At 35.5% G+C, this 17,971-nt stretch overlaps 1 protein-coding gene across 2 annotated transcripts in view; it reads left to right on the forward strand.

Moving 5' to 3' along the window:
* The window catches only part of HCRTR2 (hypocretin receptor 2), a 77,881-nt gene extending 63,294 nt beyond the window's left edge, over nt 1-14,587 (forward strand). Inside the window, exons 5-8 of one of the 2 annotated variants that reach the window (XM_040983025.1) lie at nt 7,482-7,702; nt 10,213-10,334; nt 12,285-12,510; nt 14,575-14,587. In XM_040983025.1, coding sequence (XP_040838959.1) covers nt 7,482-7,702; nt 10,213-10,334; nt 12,285-12,510; nt 14,575-14,587 — 582 coding nt within the window. Of the gene's footprint in view, nt 1-7,481; nt 7,703-10,212; nt 10,335-12,284; nt 12,690-14,574 lie in introns of those variants that run through there. The other variant, XM_040983026.1, reaches the window with a different exon arrangement.
* The last annotated feature ends 3,384 nt before the right edge of the window (nt 14,588-17,971 follow it).

A 17,971-nucleotide genomic window follows, 5' to 3' on the forward strand; every position in this document is an offset into this window, starting at 1 on the left:
ACCTCTCCAGATTCAGCAGCATAATCAAAAATTAAAAATGGAAAACAGAAAAAAATGATGATGATGTGGAGTAATTGAAATCCTTATATTTTGCCTAGTGGCCATACTAAATGATGCAGCTGATTAGAAAAAACAGTGTAGTTACCCAGAATTATAATCAATTTACGATATGACTTACAATAATAATTGCTAGGAATATTTTTAAGAAAGCTGAAACAATGCTTACATAAAACTTAAATAAGGATGTTCAAACCAGCACAATTCAAAGTAGTCCAAGGAATACAACAAGGATGGCTTTCTAATAGTGGGTGAAAATATTAAATGAACTGTGTCATATGCATATAATGTAGTATTATCCAGCTTTATAAACCTATGAAGTGAATTATATATGCTACAACATAGGTGAATCATGAAAATATAATGCTACATGAAAGAATCAAGACAAAAGAGCTATATATATTTGCTATATATATTTGTGATTCTGTTTGTGAGAAATACTGAAAATAGGAAAAGTTAAAGAGACAAAGGTTCATGCTGGGCAGGGCCTACAAGACTGGACAACAGGAAGTGATTGCTAATGAATTTTTTTAAAAAGATTTATTTATTTTTATTGGAAAGTCAGATATACAGAGAGGAGGAGAGCCAGAGAGGAAGATCTTCTGTCTGATGATTCACCCTCCAAGTGACCCCAACAAATGGTGCTGCGCCAATCTGAAGCCAGGAGCAGGAACTTCTTCCAGGTCTCCCACATGGGTGCAGGCTCCCAAGGGTTTGGGTTGTCCTCAACTGCTTTCCCAGGCCATAAGCAGGGAGCTGGATGGGAAGCAGGGCTGCCGGGATTAGAACCAGGGCCCAGATGGGATCCTGGAGTATTCAAGGTGAGGACTTTAACCGCTATGCTATCACACCAGGCCCAGCTAATGACTTTTGAATTTCTTTCTAGGGTAATGAATATTTTTTTGATTTTAGATAGTGATTATATGATTGTTGCAGCACTCTATGAATATATTAAAATTGCTAAGCTATAATCCTTACGTTAATTTAGAAAAGTTTTCTGATATTGTTGGGGAAGGAAGCCAGGTTATATACATAATCTAGCATGATGTTATAAAGTATATAGCAGAGAACCTCCAAGATTTGTTTATGAGTGAAAATTTTGCGGTCTACAGAGGTGCAGACATGAGACAATCTAGTCAGTAAAAATAAAGTGTCAGATTTCAGAAAGGCAAGTGGAATCAATTTCTGTCGAGGAGCTAATACAGTGAGGGGCGGGATTTTTTGAGCGAGAATAGGTCTGGTGTGGACAAAGGACAGGAATCCGACCTTAGGGTTGGTGGGGAATCTGTGGGGACAGTATCGTCAGAAAATCAGGACTAGTATTTATATCCAATGTGTGTAAAATTTGTAAGTAGAGCTATTTATTCTGAGAATGGAAAGCCTGTATAAAGAAAATGGTGACAGTCTGCATCATATAAATTTAAGGTATGGACCATAATATCAGAGCAGAGGCAAGGTCAAGAAAAGTTTCCTGAAGTCAGGAGTATTAGAACATAATCCTCATCAAATGACGCTGGGTTTGAGGAAGAAGAAAAGGCTCCTTAGCAAATGCAAGAATGTAACTCAGGCTATAGGGCTGTGACTGTATTTTATTAGACACCTGAATGTCCAAGTCAGGATCTACATCTGATTTTTTTCTTCTGTGCTGTATCTGAGCTTCGGGTAGGAATGCTGTGACAGTGGCTCTGATGCAAAGCCACTTCCAGTCTATCCTGTTTCCCAGATGTGTTGTTCCAATGCTTTTTTTCTCATACAGCCAAGGCTAGTGTGGGAGGAGCGGGTACAAGAAATCAGGCCTCAGGCTGCTCTCTTAAAACTGCTGTTGAAGTGTAAGCGCACGTCAGTGATTCTGAGAGTAAAAGCAGATAAAAGCCTGCCAGATTCCACCAAATACGAGAAAAGGAATTCCCACCACTTTTCTACTCAAAGATCTCCTTCAACCCCTGATCCTCTTCACTTGTAAGCAATTTGGGAAGATCTGTGTTTTATCTGGAAAATGTAAGTCACCACTCTGTTGAATCATTCTGATTTTTCACAACAGTATGTATAAAACAGCAAAATCAAGTAATACACAGGCACTGAGGTCTTCGATAGAACAGTTAACAGCCAGAATCCAAATCCATGTATTCATACCTGCTTTACTCTCATATTGATGCTTGCACTTTCCAAAAGAAAGAAAAGATTTAAAACTAAATTGGTGGGTGTTCTTCTTCTCTTTTTCAAGAGAAGATTTTTAAGTCAATAGGGCAGATTTAAAAAACCAAAGGCAATTGTAAAGAATATCCAAGTAAAACAACAACAGAAGACTAAATCAATGAACAACCCATTGATAAAATGACAGGACCAAATTCCCACCCATTCATATTGACCCTGAATATAAATGGCTTCAAGTCATCAACCAAACATCATAGATTAGTAGACTGAATTAAAAACCAAAATCCATCTATTTGTTGCCTACGGGAGACACATTTCACCAACAAACATCATATGAAACTGTATCTCATGGATTTTGATTTTTTGTGTTAGTTTCATCTCTTCAAAATCCTTCCTCCTGATTAAATTTTTCAGTGAGTCATAGATCACACAGTGACATCAATTTCTTCAATAAGATTGTACACTTTCTTTTTCATTTCTTCAGTGACACATTAGTCATTCAATAGCATGCTATTTAATTTCATGGTGTTGTTAATTTCCTTTTTTCTTCCTGTTGTTGATTTTGTTTTGTAGCTTTTCATTTAAGGGAAGGTATAGTAACTGTGTAATGGAGGCTGTCATATCTAGTAGCATGTTATCTAACTTTATAGTGTTGTAAATGTGTTTTTCTTCCTGTTGTTGATTTTGTATTGTGGCTTATCATTTAAGGAGTTGTATAGTAACTATGTAATGGAGACTGTCATATCCAGATATGAGGATACAATGTAGTATGCATTTCTACTTCCAGATCTAATATGGACTCCTAATGAAATCGTTTTCTATAACTTGACAATAGGATGCTGGACTCTGCCATTGTCCATGCCAGCAATGATGGACATATGACTGTGTATGAAGAACTAGAACTCAGTGAGGGGCTGGGGATTAGAGAGGGGATAAGGGAAATCCCAGAGCCTATGGAACTGTATCATAAAATGATAATTATAAGAAGGAAAAGAAGTAAAATTTTTAAAATTAAAAATAAATTGAATATCTATATAACAAAATAACCATTATTTTTCTCAGATCATCATACCTGTGGGCATCAGTCTGTAAGGTGAAATATGTATTAAAGCATTAAAAAGGAGACCAAAGTTTCATGAGATGGAGTTGAGCTTATTAAGCGATTATGTACCCAAAGAGTGTTAAAGAATGACTCAACACTCAGGGAAGTGGGGAAGAGGAAGAGATTTACCTCCTGCAGCAAGCAATTGTTAAGTGCTAAAAATGTGTCATCCAAACATTCAGACTTTTCCAGCTACTAGTTAAACTCCTTGCTTCTCTTTGAAGATGGAATCCTTAACTTCCATTTCTGGCCACCTTTCCTTCTGACTCTCACTGGATTCTCTCAGCCCACTGTGTTCCGGCTTCAAGTTCCATCCCGACAATGAAGCAGCTTTCATTAAAACTGCCAATAGTTTCAAAGGAATGATGTCCTAAAGTTTTCTGGATTTCTCTTTTGGTGACAATAAGTGATATTCTTGAAGGTTTCATTGAATAGTCTCTTCCCACAGCCCAGTTCTGTGTCTTTTTGCTTCCCTTCACTTTGAGGGATTATTGCCTCTTTCATAAATATTGAATATTTTTCCTTCACAACTCCATATAGCATTTTAGGTGGTTTATAGAAGACTAATCCTCCCATATACATATACACTTAGACAGAAAAACATGCCGTATTTTTCAAAAATCTTGAATCAAATCAAAGGTCATCTACCATTTCAAAATTTATTTGGTTATACCGGGTACTGTGCATGTTCATTTAAAAATTAAGTAAATATTTTAATTAAGTATATTGTTGTGATTTTGAATTGGATCGATTGCATTCACTCTACAGATCAATTCGAAAAGATTACCTGACTCACAATACTGTAGCTTCCAGTCCATATTTATGTTGAATTCATTCATTACTTTAGGTTTGCTTTACTATCTCACTACCTCCTAGCCATGTTTTGTAATTTCCAGTTTACATATTCTTGCCAATATATTTTTAAGTGTAAGCCTAAATTATGTTCTTTAATATTAAAATTATTGTTTTCTAATTTAATGTTCCATTTATTTATTGCTAATGTATATTATACAACTGATCCTTGTTTAGACTATTGTGACCTGCATCTTGCTAAGTATTCTTTTTTTCCCCGTAGGAGGTTTTTTGTAGATTCTTTGGAAATTTTTTGCAGAGAAAATTTTCTTGTCAATGGAATAAATCTTTATTGCTTTTTTTGTTTGCTTCTTTTCCATGTCTTCTTTGGTTAAAACTTGACTGGAAGTGGTGAGAGAAGAATTCATTGCCTGGTTTTCTGCAGAAGAAAATGCTCACCTTTTACCATGGAGAGCTAATGTCTTCATAGATAGCACTTACCTAATTCAGAAAGTTTTCTTATATAATTGGATTGTTGAAAGTTCTATTATATCTTGGTGTGGATCTTTTTTCAAATCTTTCCTTCATCTAATTATATTTTATGCTATTAATATAGATAAGATTGATTGATTTCTCAATTTTAAAGCCAACATTGTATTGCTAGAATCAGTTGATCAAATAGCATATTTTTAATATATATTTCTGGCTTAATACATATTTCAAATATATATATGTATGTATACTTTGACTTGACAATTTTTAAGGAGTCTAATTGGGATAATTGTGATCTCATGAAATTTATTGAGATTCTATGAATTTTGTAAAAAAGTGTGAATAAGATTTATTACTTAATTTTTGCTATTTGAGAGAATTTGATAATCAGTCTATCCAAGCCTGGAGATGCAAGAAAATTTGTCAAAACTGTACAATGTCAAATTTTTGGTAGTGTTTGTCTTTCAAAGAATTTTTCCATTTTATGTGCAGTGGAAAATTGACTGCCCTTCTTCTCCTTTTAAAATCGGTAACATATCTGCCCTTTCATCATGCTCATAAATACTTAAGACATGACAGAGTTCCAGATCAGTTACCAACATGATATTGCTAAATGTTTTGGGTGGCAATGCTACTTTCAGAATGTATTTTCATATTAAGTGTGAGTTATAAATTGACTTAGGGCAGAGAAATGAAAGTATTTGACTTCCACAGCCATAGATTATTGAGCCACCACTGGCATGACAGGAAATAGATCTTCCCATAGTGACAGCCTCTCAGGCTGGATCATTGAAAATCTTTTTGTATAACTGTTACTACTTTTATATAACTGCTTTGTTTAACTGTTTTTGTATAACTGTCACTGCTTTTATGTAACTAGCAATACATTCAAAATTTAACCAATTTGTATATCACATTGTGCTTAAGTTTAAGATAAATGCTTTGCATTGGTTAAAAAAAAAAAGATGAGCTCTGCAGTTAAGAACTCAAATTCTGGCTTCACACTCATGAAAGAGAAAGATATGGATATTGATTCAATCCTAAGTGCTTGAACTGTAAAATCTGCTTAACAGTATTTCTAATCAGCTACTTTTAGGGATGCATTAAATATTATTCAAAATTATGCTTAGTAATTCTGGATATTTAGTTTCTCTGAACAGGTTATCAATGGAGAACTTTACCTGTTGTCAAAATGAGTACAAAACTACACATCTCTACCCTTATCCAGGTCATAAGATAAAAAAAGGGATCGCTACTTGACAGCTTGTTTTTCTGATTGCAGGAATCTTGTCTCTGGTTCTGATTACTGATCCTCCTTATTGGAACTCTTTCTGATAGACACAGAAGTCATCAGATGCAGAATATTGGGTCTGTACTTCAGGGAACCGTTCAATAATAGAATCATCTCTGAGATCAGTTAGAAAAACAGCTGAAGACCATTTAGCACGCTCACAGGGTTTTCATGCTATTTCTTCTGGAACTTTCCAATATTCATTGCTGCCTCTTAGGGTTTTGTTTTGTTTTGTTTTGTTTGCTTTGTTTTAAAGTTACTGTTCTAAAAACAGCACCTTAGAAGAGAAGGTGTCCTCAGCTTCTATTCCCATCCCCATCACCAGACAGTAGACAAAAAGATTAGGCTGGACTATGACTAAGGGAAATTGTGGTCCACATGACAGGATAGAGAGAAGAGAAGCAGTTTATCAGATGTTTTCTATTTAAGGGTAGGTTTTGCATCAAGATCATTTGTCTCTTCTTCAAGAGAGGAGACGGTCAAAGGGCACATCATATTAATTTGTCTGTGTGGACATCAAAGTGAAATTCTGTCCTCAAATTAAACACTATCTAATGGACTTTGATCTCGTGGTGTAAAAGGCAATAGAATCCATCTCACATCCATTTGGCGAGACCACAGGGACACATCATTCTGTCCTGGCTTCCACTACAGAGATAAAAGTAACAGCTGAATAATCTTAACAGAACCAAAGCAGCATTATGGTGTGCTTGTTGACACATTTTCCTCTTAAAAAAATTGTACAGGCTGAATGCTATTGTTTTGCTCACGAAACCCTGTCAATCTTCATGAGCGTAGAATTAAGAAAATATTATACTTGGTGGGACTCTCTGCTATTATCAAATAAATACTTTAAAAAGAAATGGAAAAGTACAAGTCATAAGTCATGTAACAGTTTTTAACTTTTTTTTTTTTTTTTTTTTTACCATTTCTAGCTATTTGGAATATGAATGCAAAGACCACAAAGCACTCTTAGTGTTTGTGCGCATTTTAAAGGGCTTGACAGCAAAATGGGCTTCAAGACATTTCATATTCACAAATAACAAATAAGATAGAATGCATATGTGTGTGTGTAAATGTAATTCCCTTTCATTAAAATGTTTTCTTTACATAAACCTGAGAAACAGAAAATCTTACAACCACAAAAGACGAATCAGGACTTAATTCCTGTCTTTGTATCTGACAGCAGATGGCAGTATTGAAGCATGAAAAAATTCATGTGCATTGCTTCCTTCCCTGCTAGGTTTTCATACTTTTAAGACTTACATCTGAGTTGATCCAGAATTCCTAATTTGGTTGTCTTCCTTTTAACATTCTCGGTCTCCAGCTCTTATTTCCCCTCTTGTAAGCGAATATATTTTCCACTTGCAATTGTCTTTGAGACTTGACAAAATTATGCTGTTTTAAAGTGCTTCCATCCAGACACCTAGCCTGAAGGAAAGCCAAAAACCTGCTCCATTCCACCAACGTCCTGGGGAAACTGGCAGCCCCAGACCTGCCGAGGCTGGCACACCTTCCTGGGTCTTCTAACTACTTCTCCAAAGCGGAACTTTCCTAAGCCAAATAGCAACAAAGGATCCCCTTTCCTTTCAGATCCCTGGAACATCTTCTGTAGTTCAGAGAAAATGGAAGCCTTTACAGCCCATTTCCCAGTCTCGCATGCCAGGCCAGCCGACCAAGTCCCGGATTAGTGCTGTGGCTGCTGAAATAAAGCAGATCCGAGCCAGGAGGAAAACAGCCCGGATGTTAATGGTTGTGCTTTTGGTGTTTGCAATTTGCTACCTACCAATTAGCATCCTCAATGTGCTGAAAAGGTAAAATTCATCTACTATTTGAAAATAAAGTTGTTTTTCATTTCTTGGTTCATAATTAAGTATTTTCTTTCATGCCAGGGAGAAATACTACATTTTCTTGATAGGTACCTTTCAGGCCAAATGACTGGATGTTGTTGCTACCTCTTGTCCATGCAGATTCTCTGTTGAATGGCAGACAGAAAGCAGATGTTCCTAAACTCTTGGCACTAATTGCTATGCCTTCGATGCAGCAAAAAAGTCTAACATGAAACAAACAAACAAACAAAAACACCCGTATTTTCAGCTTAGAGTTCTTTTTTGATGAGATGAGGAAAAAGAGGTTTCCCAGAAGTTCTCAAATCATAGGCAATTGTGACAAAATTCTGTGTAAGAACTGAAAAGATATAATGATGTTTCGTGTCAAACAATCAAAGCAGATGCTGCATGTTTAATGTAAAAACAGAAAGAGAATGCATGCTTCAAAGTCACTGGATCAAGCTCAAGGTGAATATTATTAAAAAATAATCTCACAATTTTTTCAGTGAGGGGAAGGATGTAAAATTTTACAACGCAGAAATGATTAAGTCCAAATAGTTGAGCAATAACATGAACAACAGATGCTGAGATTCTCACTGAACTTCATGACCAACCAAATTTATTGGAAATTATCAAAGCTGTTATATAGAATCTGGTCCCAAGACAATGCTAATTCTGTTTATTATGGCCTTCAAACTTAAACCCAGAATTGTTGCTCTCACTTTTCCCTGATTCAGAGTCAATATCATATTCCTCACAGCTGGGGACTCTAGAGAGAGACAGCCTTGCCTGGTCTCTAGCTAAAGGTGGTAAAACCAGCTGCAAAGATTTCACATTCTCTGTGGCCCGTGTTTTTGATTATTCAATGGCTTTTTTCAACAGCGAAGAAATGGAAAATGAACTGTTGTCACAGCCAAAGGTGTAAGATTTCTGGCACCTTGATTCCTTGAGGTGCAGGCTTCCTCACAAGAAAAGAATGATTTTGTCCTTCATCTGTTCTCATGCTTCCCCTCTTAGTTTTTTTCTTGCTCACAGCAATATCATAGAATTATGTTCTTGTGCTAGATTGGGTTCCTTGCTCTTCAAAGTGAAGCTAAAAGAAGCTAAACACAGGACCGGATGGGTCTTCATCTTTCTTTTGCTTATTGCCTTACTCTCCAGAACCACTCTCTACATCTCAGCACCTGCAGCTTTGCTGTACTTGTGTCCAGCACCTGCTTTATAGACTTGGACATTTCCTTCCTTTCCAAGAACAAACATTTTAAGGAGAAAATTCATGTTACATTTTAAATATTTTCAACTTTTTGCACATTCTGCTTATTTTTTTACAACTTAAAAATATAAAGTGACTTGGAAAATTGGTTTTATCATAGATTTTTTTCTTTCCTTAAAGTGATCATGTCTAGTTTCACCCTCAGGTACTAAAGTGGTTCTCCCTCTTATATTACAAACAAATAAAATTCCTAGCTTCTGTCTTTTAAACCTGAATTTTTGCTGGAGTTGTCAAAATCAACCTCATGTCATTTCTGGCTTGTCCAAAATTTCAAAGCTATTTCTAAATGAAGGCTTATAGTAAATAATGTATTTCATATGCCATGTTGTCTCATGGTATTTTTACTAAAAACTGGTTACCTATAAGAGCATCACTTTGCTCCAGAGAAAAATATTTTTAGCATATGTATTACTGAAATAAAAGATTGATTGGACAAAAATCATGCTCTCAACGATAGCGCCCCCAACAGACAACACATTATGAACATTGATATGCAAGCTTACAGTGCAAGCTAACTACTACAGGATAGGGAATACATTTGATGAATTTGATACATATGATATTTTGACTTTAGAACAAATCTTAAGTCTCTAAGGTTGCCACAATAGAATATTTCTAGGTATAATTTGCTACATGAAAACTTGAAGCTTTAAGAAATTTTTGAAGCTTTTAAGAAATTTCTGTGATTAGGTCTACTGAAAATAATAATTCTTTGGGGATAAAGAAGTCCAAAAAGTGAAATTTCAACATGGCCAGGAAGATCGGAATTAAGCAAATGTAATGCTTTCATCCATGCACAAATGAAAGAAGGAATACTTACCGACTTCCTCTCATTGACTGCTTTTCAAAGATCCATATAATAATAAATACAATATTTTTCTATTATATTTAAGAAACAAAATGAAATATGGTACATATGTTCAACTATGATACTTTTATCTGCACAAAGCCTTTTATTTGCTGTTTGCATGAGTAAGAAATGCTCTTTCTCTAACCTGATTGAAACTTTCTTTTACAAATCATGCCATGGCATGTCTACTCAGATAGGGGCTTTGTTCTAAAGGAACTACCCCATGGTTCACCAATCAGTATTCAGCATTGGCAGTAAAGGATGTGGCATAAGGCAGCTTCCATCAATAGCTTTGCTCACCTTGAATTTGATCATGGAAAAGGTACTTTCTTAAACACACTGTATTTTCTCTTGCTATTTCTTTCTCTCCAGAGTGTTTGGGATGTTCGCCCACACAGAAGATAGAGAGACTGTGTATGCTTGGTTTACATTTTCACACTGGCTTGTTTATGCCAATAGTGCTGCGAACCCAATTATTTATAATTTTCTCAGTGGTGAGTTTTCAGTTATTTCTTTTATAAGTCAAAGTTTTTACCAAGGATTAGGGATCAATGACCAAAACGTTGCAATACTCTTGAAATATATGACAAACTTAACTGATTGCTAAAATACTTTTTTTTTCCTAATCTGATCTGTCTTTTATTTTGCAATTTATGAGAGGGATTGCATGCAATCTAACAAAGAAAAGCATCTGAGCTTTTCCTCTGCAAATCTAAGCTGCTTAAGAGGAGAGTTCAAATCCTGAGTAAATAATGTGAAATCTTGAGTGCCATGCTTTAAAATTGTGATTTACAAAAAACATAAAATATTTTGTCTCTTTTGTATTTCTATATTATCCCTTTTCCGAAATGTGGAGGCTAATCAAGGTTAAATTGGAATCTTTCTGTTTAGAAATTCACTGTGTTTGCCTTTCTCTTGTGGGTCACATCTCAGGTTTGTCTCAAGACTTCTCATTGCTCACAAAACTTATTTATAAATAACAAAACACATTAATATGATCATTTAATCAATATAATTATATAGCAATTTAAAGAAGTTGAGTTTTTAAAAGATTGATTTTTATTTATTTCCTTGAAAGGCAGTGACACAGTGAAGGAGAAAAGGAGAGAATGAGATCTTCCGTTTTTTCTCCTAAAGGGCTGTAATGTCCAGGGGTGGGCTAGGCTGAAATAAGGAGCAGGAAGCCCATCTGTTCTCCCACACAGGTCCCAGGTGCCCAGGTAGCTGGACCATATTGTCCTTTCCCAGGGACATTGCATCAGGGAGCTGGATCTGAAGTGGAGCAGGTGGAGCCAGCCTCAGTGATTTGGCATTCAATGTCATCATCTTGGGCAGCAGTTTAATCCACAGTGTCATAATGCCAGCTCCTAGACACTATTGCTGTCTTTATATTTACTTGACTTCTAGATTTGTGTTTTTATTAGATAGTTTTTGTTTTCATTGCATTTTCTTCATCTCCAGTCCATTGGCTATTTCCTTTTTCTTTCTTTTTCCAAGTTTGCAGTGACTTCATAGGGAAGAATGGCGATTTATTTTATTGCATACTTAATAAATGAGATGTGCATCTTCAACCCTCAACATTGGCCTTCATTTTTAAGAAATAATTTTGTCTTTATAAAAATAATACTCAATGACTTAAGTTTTTTATCTTAAATTATGGAAGCACAATTTATTAGGAAGTTGAAGCGACAAGCACCAGAAGCCAGAACGCCTGGATGAACTCAATGTTCTAGTATGACAAGTGAGGCAAAGTTAGGGCAGGCAACTGACAGCTAGGAGAACTTGCTAGGTGCCTGCCACTACCTCAGGCCTGAGAGTGCTGCTCTCCTGCGTCATCCTGTAACCCAGAGGGAGAGCAGGATGAGTCTCAACATTGCAAGACAAGTGTTGCTAGGGTTTTCACCTTGGCAGTTCTAGAATGTCCCTGTCATTTAAAGATATAGAAAACCTTCTAAAGTTTCTCCCTTCAGATTATGGAACTGGAAACTTTTAGAAACTGTTCCCTGGACAGTTTCTCAAGGTGGTGGTATCAGTACTAGTACAGGCAGGAATAACCTCTGTAACCTCTGTAGCGCTTTCGCTATTACTTTTTTTTTTTTCCTTGCGTGTATCAGACACTTCTGTGCAATCTTTTTTCTTATGATCATTTTTATGTTAAAATCTAGCAACAGTCACGAATACATATGCTGTAATTTTACAAAGCAAGCTTCATGAGTCATAGGCGAGGAGCAATCTCATTCTGGCATAGGAATTGTGCGTTGTTTTTAGAGTCTACCAAACTTCCAATAAACTCAATTTCCTCTTCTTATGTTCCCCATCCTTGAGGAATATTACAACCTCATTGTTAGCTTGGCTCAAGGGAGCAACTCAATTGTACCCTGCTCGTTACCTGCTCAAACAGTTCTGAATACTTCCTTTTCCTTTCATTTTTCTTGGTTTGCCAGGAAAATTTCGAGAGGAATTTAAAGCTGCGTTTGCTTGCTGTTGCCTTGGAGCTCACCATCGTCAAGAGGATCGGCTCACCAGGGGCCGAACCAGCACAGAGAGCAGGAAGTCCCTGACCACACAGATCAGCAATTTCGATAACGTATCAAAACTCTCAGAGCAGGTTGTGCTCACGAGCCTCAGCACACTCCCCGCAGTCAATGGAGCAGCACCACCTCAAAACTGGTAGAATATTTATTCATATGACAAGGATACCTGAGTAAAAGTATCATTTTTAAAAATCTCCGTGAAGAAAGAATTTATTATCTTAATGATCTGAAGCTAAATTTCTTGTGGTTCTTCTTTTTTTTTTCTTTTTTTAATTAAGTGTTCTTCGGAAATTAAAACAAAAAAAAGTTTTAAATAATTTTTGACTGAACTGTTTTAGAAGTTTAACCTGCACATGAACTTACATAAGTGTGTTTTGCTTTCAGTTTCATGTATTTAAAATTGTTCATTAAGTGTTTAATCATTTCTAATACTTTTGATGATTCCTTGTTGTTTTAAGTCGAAACATTCAGTTTTCTTGTTAAAAATTGCTAAATGTTATATGATGATTTTGTTTTAGTTGTTGAAAGAAGTATCAATTGCCAACTCTAAATGTACGACACATAGGCACAATACACTACCATTAAAATTAGCATTTCAGAGAACATTCATAAATTAGATCTCATTGATAATTCAAAGCCTATCCAACGAGATTACAGACAATATATGCAGTTCAACTTCATTTGCCTTAAAATTAATATCTCATTTACATAATTTCCTCTGGTTTGTAACTTCAACTTACCCTTTTTTTTTGGTCTTGACCTATGCCCAACAAGACTCCGTTAAAATAAAAATGTTGGAGTGGCTATTCATAAGTAAAAATTTTCAATTCCAAGAAATACTTCCTACTAAGAAGAAAATAAAATTGTCGTATTCTATCATTTGAACCCCCCAAAATGGTGGACTCAGCCCCGAAAGATTAATTGATGAATGTAGCGCTGTGATGTGCTCCAGAGGGGGAAGCAGGGCTAGATGCGAACAGGCTTTCCAAAGAGCTGTGTTCTGCTGAGCGAGTCCAAGGCAGGCGGCAGCCGAGGGCGAGGGTTCACGGGCATGGCAGGCTGTCAGTGAGTCACTCCGTCTTCAACAGAACCCGATTGCAGACTTGCACATTTCCCCATCTGCTTACACTGTCCATGTCAGCGATTTACACCAGTGTGGGACTCTGAGGACTACAGGTTCAGAAAAATAGATGGCCTTGCACTTAACTCAGATACAAATGATTTCTATAGTATATTTTGTACAAATGAAATATCAGGGATTGATAGCACTGAATGATTTCAAATGTGTTCCTCTGAAGTTTGTTTGCCGTAGATATTTATGTTAGCTTATGTATAAAGTTATGGAAATGTTTGTGAGGTGGTGTTCTTTATATCCTATTAGAGTAGCAGGTGTTCTGATTATATTGAAGTAAAAGATACGGGTACAAAAATTTAAGAAAATCATAGGAGGTAATTGCTATCTTACTATTTTCTCATTTTGTTCCAAGTCTTTACCTTAAGAAAAATAATGCAAATAGTTTTTGTTATTTTTCCCTCAAATATTAGCCTGTGGGATTTTTGTTACCTTGTGCCTTTTACTAATCAAAGCAAAAACTGATTCTCCTATGTGTGCTTTATTGAAATATTGCTGAATATTAGCAATGTCTCAGTGAAAGCAATGCATTTAAATCTTTTTTTCCTTTGTACAATTGAAAACTCTGTGTTGTTTCTGGTAGAAATGAGAATTACAATTTTCTGGTTGTGGTGAAAGTCATCATTTTTATTTTGAACATACTATGTTAATATGCCTTAATAGCCAAGTAATAGTAATGGATCGGAGTAAGATACTGCTTTGCCTAATTCTTGTCACTTAGGCTGAGGGAAGGAAGAACAAAAGAAAAAGTGACAGAGTGAGAGAAAGCCACAGAAAGAAGCATGTGTGTTCCAGTTTTGAATTCAGAATTTGCCCTAAATCAGTGATTCTCAAAATATATGTCCAAAAATTCTGGCATCAACATTATGTGAGAATCTGTTCACATACAAATTCATATACAATCTACTAAACCATCAACATTGAGAGTGCTAAAACCCAGGAATCTGTACTAACAAGCCCCACTGATAATTTCTAAAGCTCCGTAAGATTTGAGAATCATTGCTGTAAATATGCTAGCACAGGCCGGAGCTCATTAGCACATGTGAAATAAAATCTTTTGCTGTACAGGTATCTACAATAGGGACCGCCAGCATCAGTACTGTCAGCGTGGTTGGAAGTTTGAAAGAAGAAGCTTCTGTTGAGTTTCACCAATGTCATCTCAGTTAAAGATATTATGATTTGCAAAATAAGTTCCACTATGTTGTAAGAGCAGTGTGGAAGAAAACTGATTTCTAAACAAATGTGTGCTCTTGGAAGCCTGGGTGACTTGAGTTTTTAAATGAATCTTTCATATCCTTTATTTTATTTACAATTACAAAAATATGAGTTTGAGGGAAGCAGACAGTTCTAAGAATGAGTACTTCCTGGAAGGAAAGAATGTAAGATAACAAGCAATTAAAAGAAACTGTGGGGATGGAAAAATAGACTGTATGTACTTCTCAACATGTGGAGCAAGGAAGACTTCTAAGAGGTCTGAACTTAGTATGGTTCTTAAGAACTAATGATAAAGAAACAGGTGTTGACAACTCTGCCAATCTATGTATAGAACAATGGTCAACTATGTACCTCATTGTGTGCTAAGGACACAAATGAGAATTCTTATGAAAGAATATGTTGTGTAACACATTGAATATGTGTATTTTTGCTGTATTTCAAAGATTTAATGTAAGATGTCAATATCCCTAAATTTTATTGTCAATAGGGATAAACTATAGTTTAATCCTCTAAAATAAAATCTATTTGAGCATCAGTATTTCTAATTTCCACAAAACAAAACCAAAAAAAGTTGATATTTGAGTACAATTACTCTGTCCAACAAATTACTCTTGGCTTACGAAGGAAATCACAAAATATTCCAAAAATTGAAGAGCTTTTGGAATGTTAAATACCCGTTATACATAATTGCTAAACAATTGATTGTCAAGTACAATGATGTTAAATTTCAATCCTTACGTATATGTTTTCAGAAAACATTATGGTAAATATGTTAATAAAATGTTGTTTGTATATGCTTACACCTGAAATACCAGAATTGGGAAAATCCCAAAGCTGTTCTGGATCCAAATAGTCAGGAGGGCTATTCTTACTTCAATACTAGCATAATAGTCCATTGTTTTGCACTTGATGTAATTTATAATAATAATAAATTGCATCTCACAATATTTGGAAAGTTACTACAACTTAGACAATGTTTCAATTCCAGTAACCTTTATGAGAGATGACTTTTCTACTTCTTATAGATCACAAGAAAAAATTAAGCTAAAAAAAATTAAGCTATTTAAAAAATTTTCCAAATTGCATGAAAGAAAATAGATTTTTTAGAGACAATATATACAAAGAGAAAATATTGTCTTAATCTAGAGTATTACCTTTACCCACACAAAGTGAAGTAAAAAGGCATGAAAAAACAATAGTATCTCCCCTAATTCAAAGGGAATTGTTTTCTACACAATTATTGCAACTAAAATGGGGGTGATCAATCACCCTCTAAATTGCCACGTATTTCTATTCTCATATTTTCTTTATACGCTTTGGAGTTAGAATGTCTTTTAAGCTTTTCCTGAAATGTATTTCTATAACTGTTGTATCTCATATGTATTACACTTGTTCATTGTTTAACAATTATACCTATAAGGTTCTTTATGCTTGATTGTATAGTGTGTTCATGAAGAAATTTCTTATCAAATCCAATGTGATGACACCAACATTCTGTGAAAGATGTTCATTCTGTACTTTTTAAGTAAAAACAATATTGAAAACTCTGTAATCACATTTACACTGCCATCTCTATTGCATGAAACATTTTGCTGCTGTTGATTAGATATATTGCATATTCACTCATAATTACTGTCAAATCTTTGTGGTTAAAGATTGAATTAAGCTTTGTGGTACAGTACATAATGGCCAAGATATTTTTAACAATAAGTTTATATAACCAGCAATAATCATGATATAAAAGATTTTTAATGTTGTTTCTAAGTACAGGTATAAAAATAAATGTTAACATTAGAGTTAAAATATTTTATAATAGTTATGAAAATTCACATGCATATAACATTAAACCTGGGACTGTTATAATGAGTCAAGACATTTAAAATACTTCCATATCATATGAAATAATAATTGTAATTTTTAGTTTATTATTAGACTATTAAGTATGGCAATTGCATGGAAAATTTTTTCTTGGTTATTATATGTAAAACTAGGATCACTTTAAGTTCACCTATTACATTTAAATGTTTTCTGTTCTTCCATTATCTAATGATTCTGATAAACTACAGAATCAAGTGCCAAGTATTTCATTTTAAAAAATCATTTTTTATTCATTAATGTTTATCCTAACATTTTATCACAAGTAGAGCTAAAGTAACTAGGCAAGATGAATGCTTGACTCATAGAGAGATGTAGAGGATGGTGTGTCAAATGAAGTGCACCATCTCATGGCAGAATCCCAAGAAAGAATGTGTTTCAGCAACGTGAAATCTTTGTTCTGAGTAATGTGTAACCATAGACCACACACTTGGTAACTCTTGAAGACAGATCACAGCATCTCCACTTCATACAGGCCAACAGCCATGAATGTAAAGTTGGGGATCAGAGGACAGTTCCTGGAAGCACCATTTTGCATTTGCCCTGCTTTCAATCTCTTTTCATTTGCCAACCCCGAGCCCCAGCTTTAGCAGACTTTCCTCCCCTGCTCATCTAACACAGCAGAGCTCCCAGGCTGTCACTTGGTCCAACTCTATGCACTCAACCTGCGCTTCTTGGTGCCTGCTGAGTGGAATACGTGGTAAGTAGTAAACATGAGGACAATGGATCAGATGCTGAATAAAAAGTAAAAATGAATAAGTGAATGAATAACATTTTTTATCCAAATAATTGGACTATCTCATTTTTTAATTTCTTTTTTCTTTTTAAAGATTCATTTATTTTTATTGGAAAGTCAGATATACAGAGAGGAGGAGAGACAGAGAGGAAGATCTTCCATCTGATGATTCACTCCCCACGCGGCCACAGCAGCTGGAACTGAGCTAATCTGAAGCCAGGTGCCAGGAGCTTCTTCCTGGTCTCCCACATGGGTGCAGGGTCCCAAGGCTTTGGGCCATCCTCGACTGCTTTCCCAGGCCACAAGCAGGGAGTTGGATGGGATGCAGGGCTGCCACGATTAGAACTGGGACCCTGATGGGATCCTGGGCAAGCAAGGTGAGGACCTTAACCGCTATACTATCGCGCCGGGCCCTAATCTCTTATTTTTAAAAACCGATTTTTTTTTTCCAGAATATTTTGTTCAACAGTGATCTGACCCTGGCTGGTGCCTCAAGCCCTGAAATCTATCCCAGTTTTGAAAAGCATTGCTAAATGCTACAGCTATCTAGTGGGGAGATAAATCTGAAAGCACTGTTTAGAATCAGACTTTTCAAACCAAAATATCTCCTTTACTATTTTGGAACCAAAGTATCTACTG

The sequence above is a fragment of the Ochotona curzoniae genome, unplaced genomic scaffold, assembly GCF_017591425.1.
Source record: "Ochotona curzoniae isolate NIBS_2020 unplaced genomic scaffold, NIBS_Ocur_1.0 contig_3819, whole genome shotgun sequence".
In the NCBI taxonomy this organism is placed as follows: Eukaryota; Metazoa; Chordata; class Mammalia; order Lagomorpha; family Ochotonidae; genus Ochotona; species Ochotona curzoniae.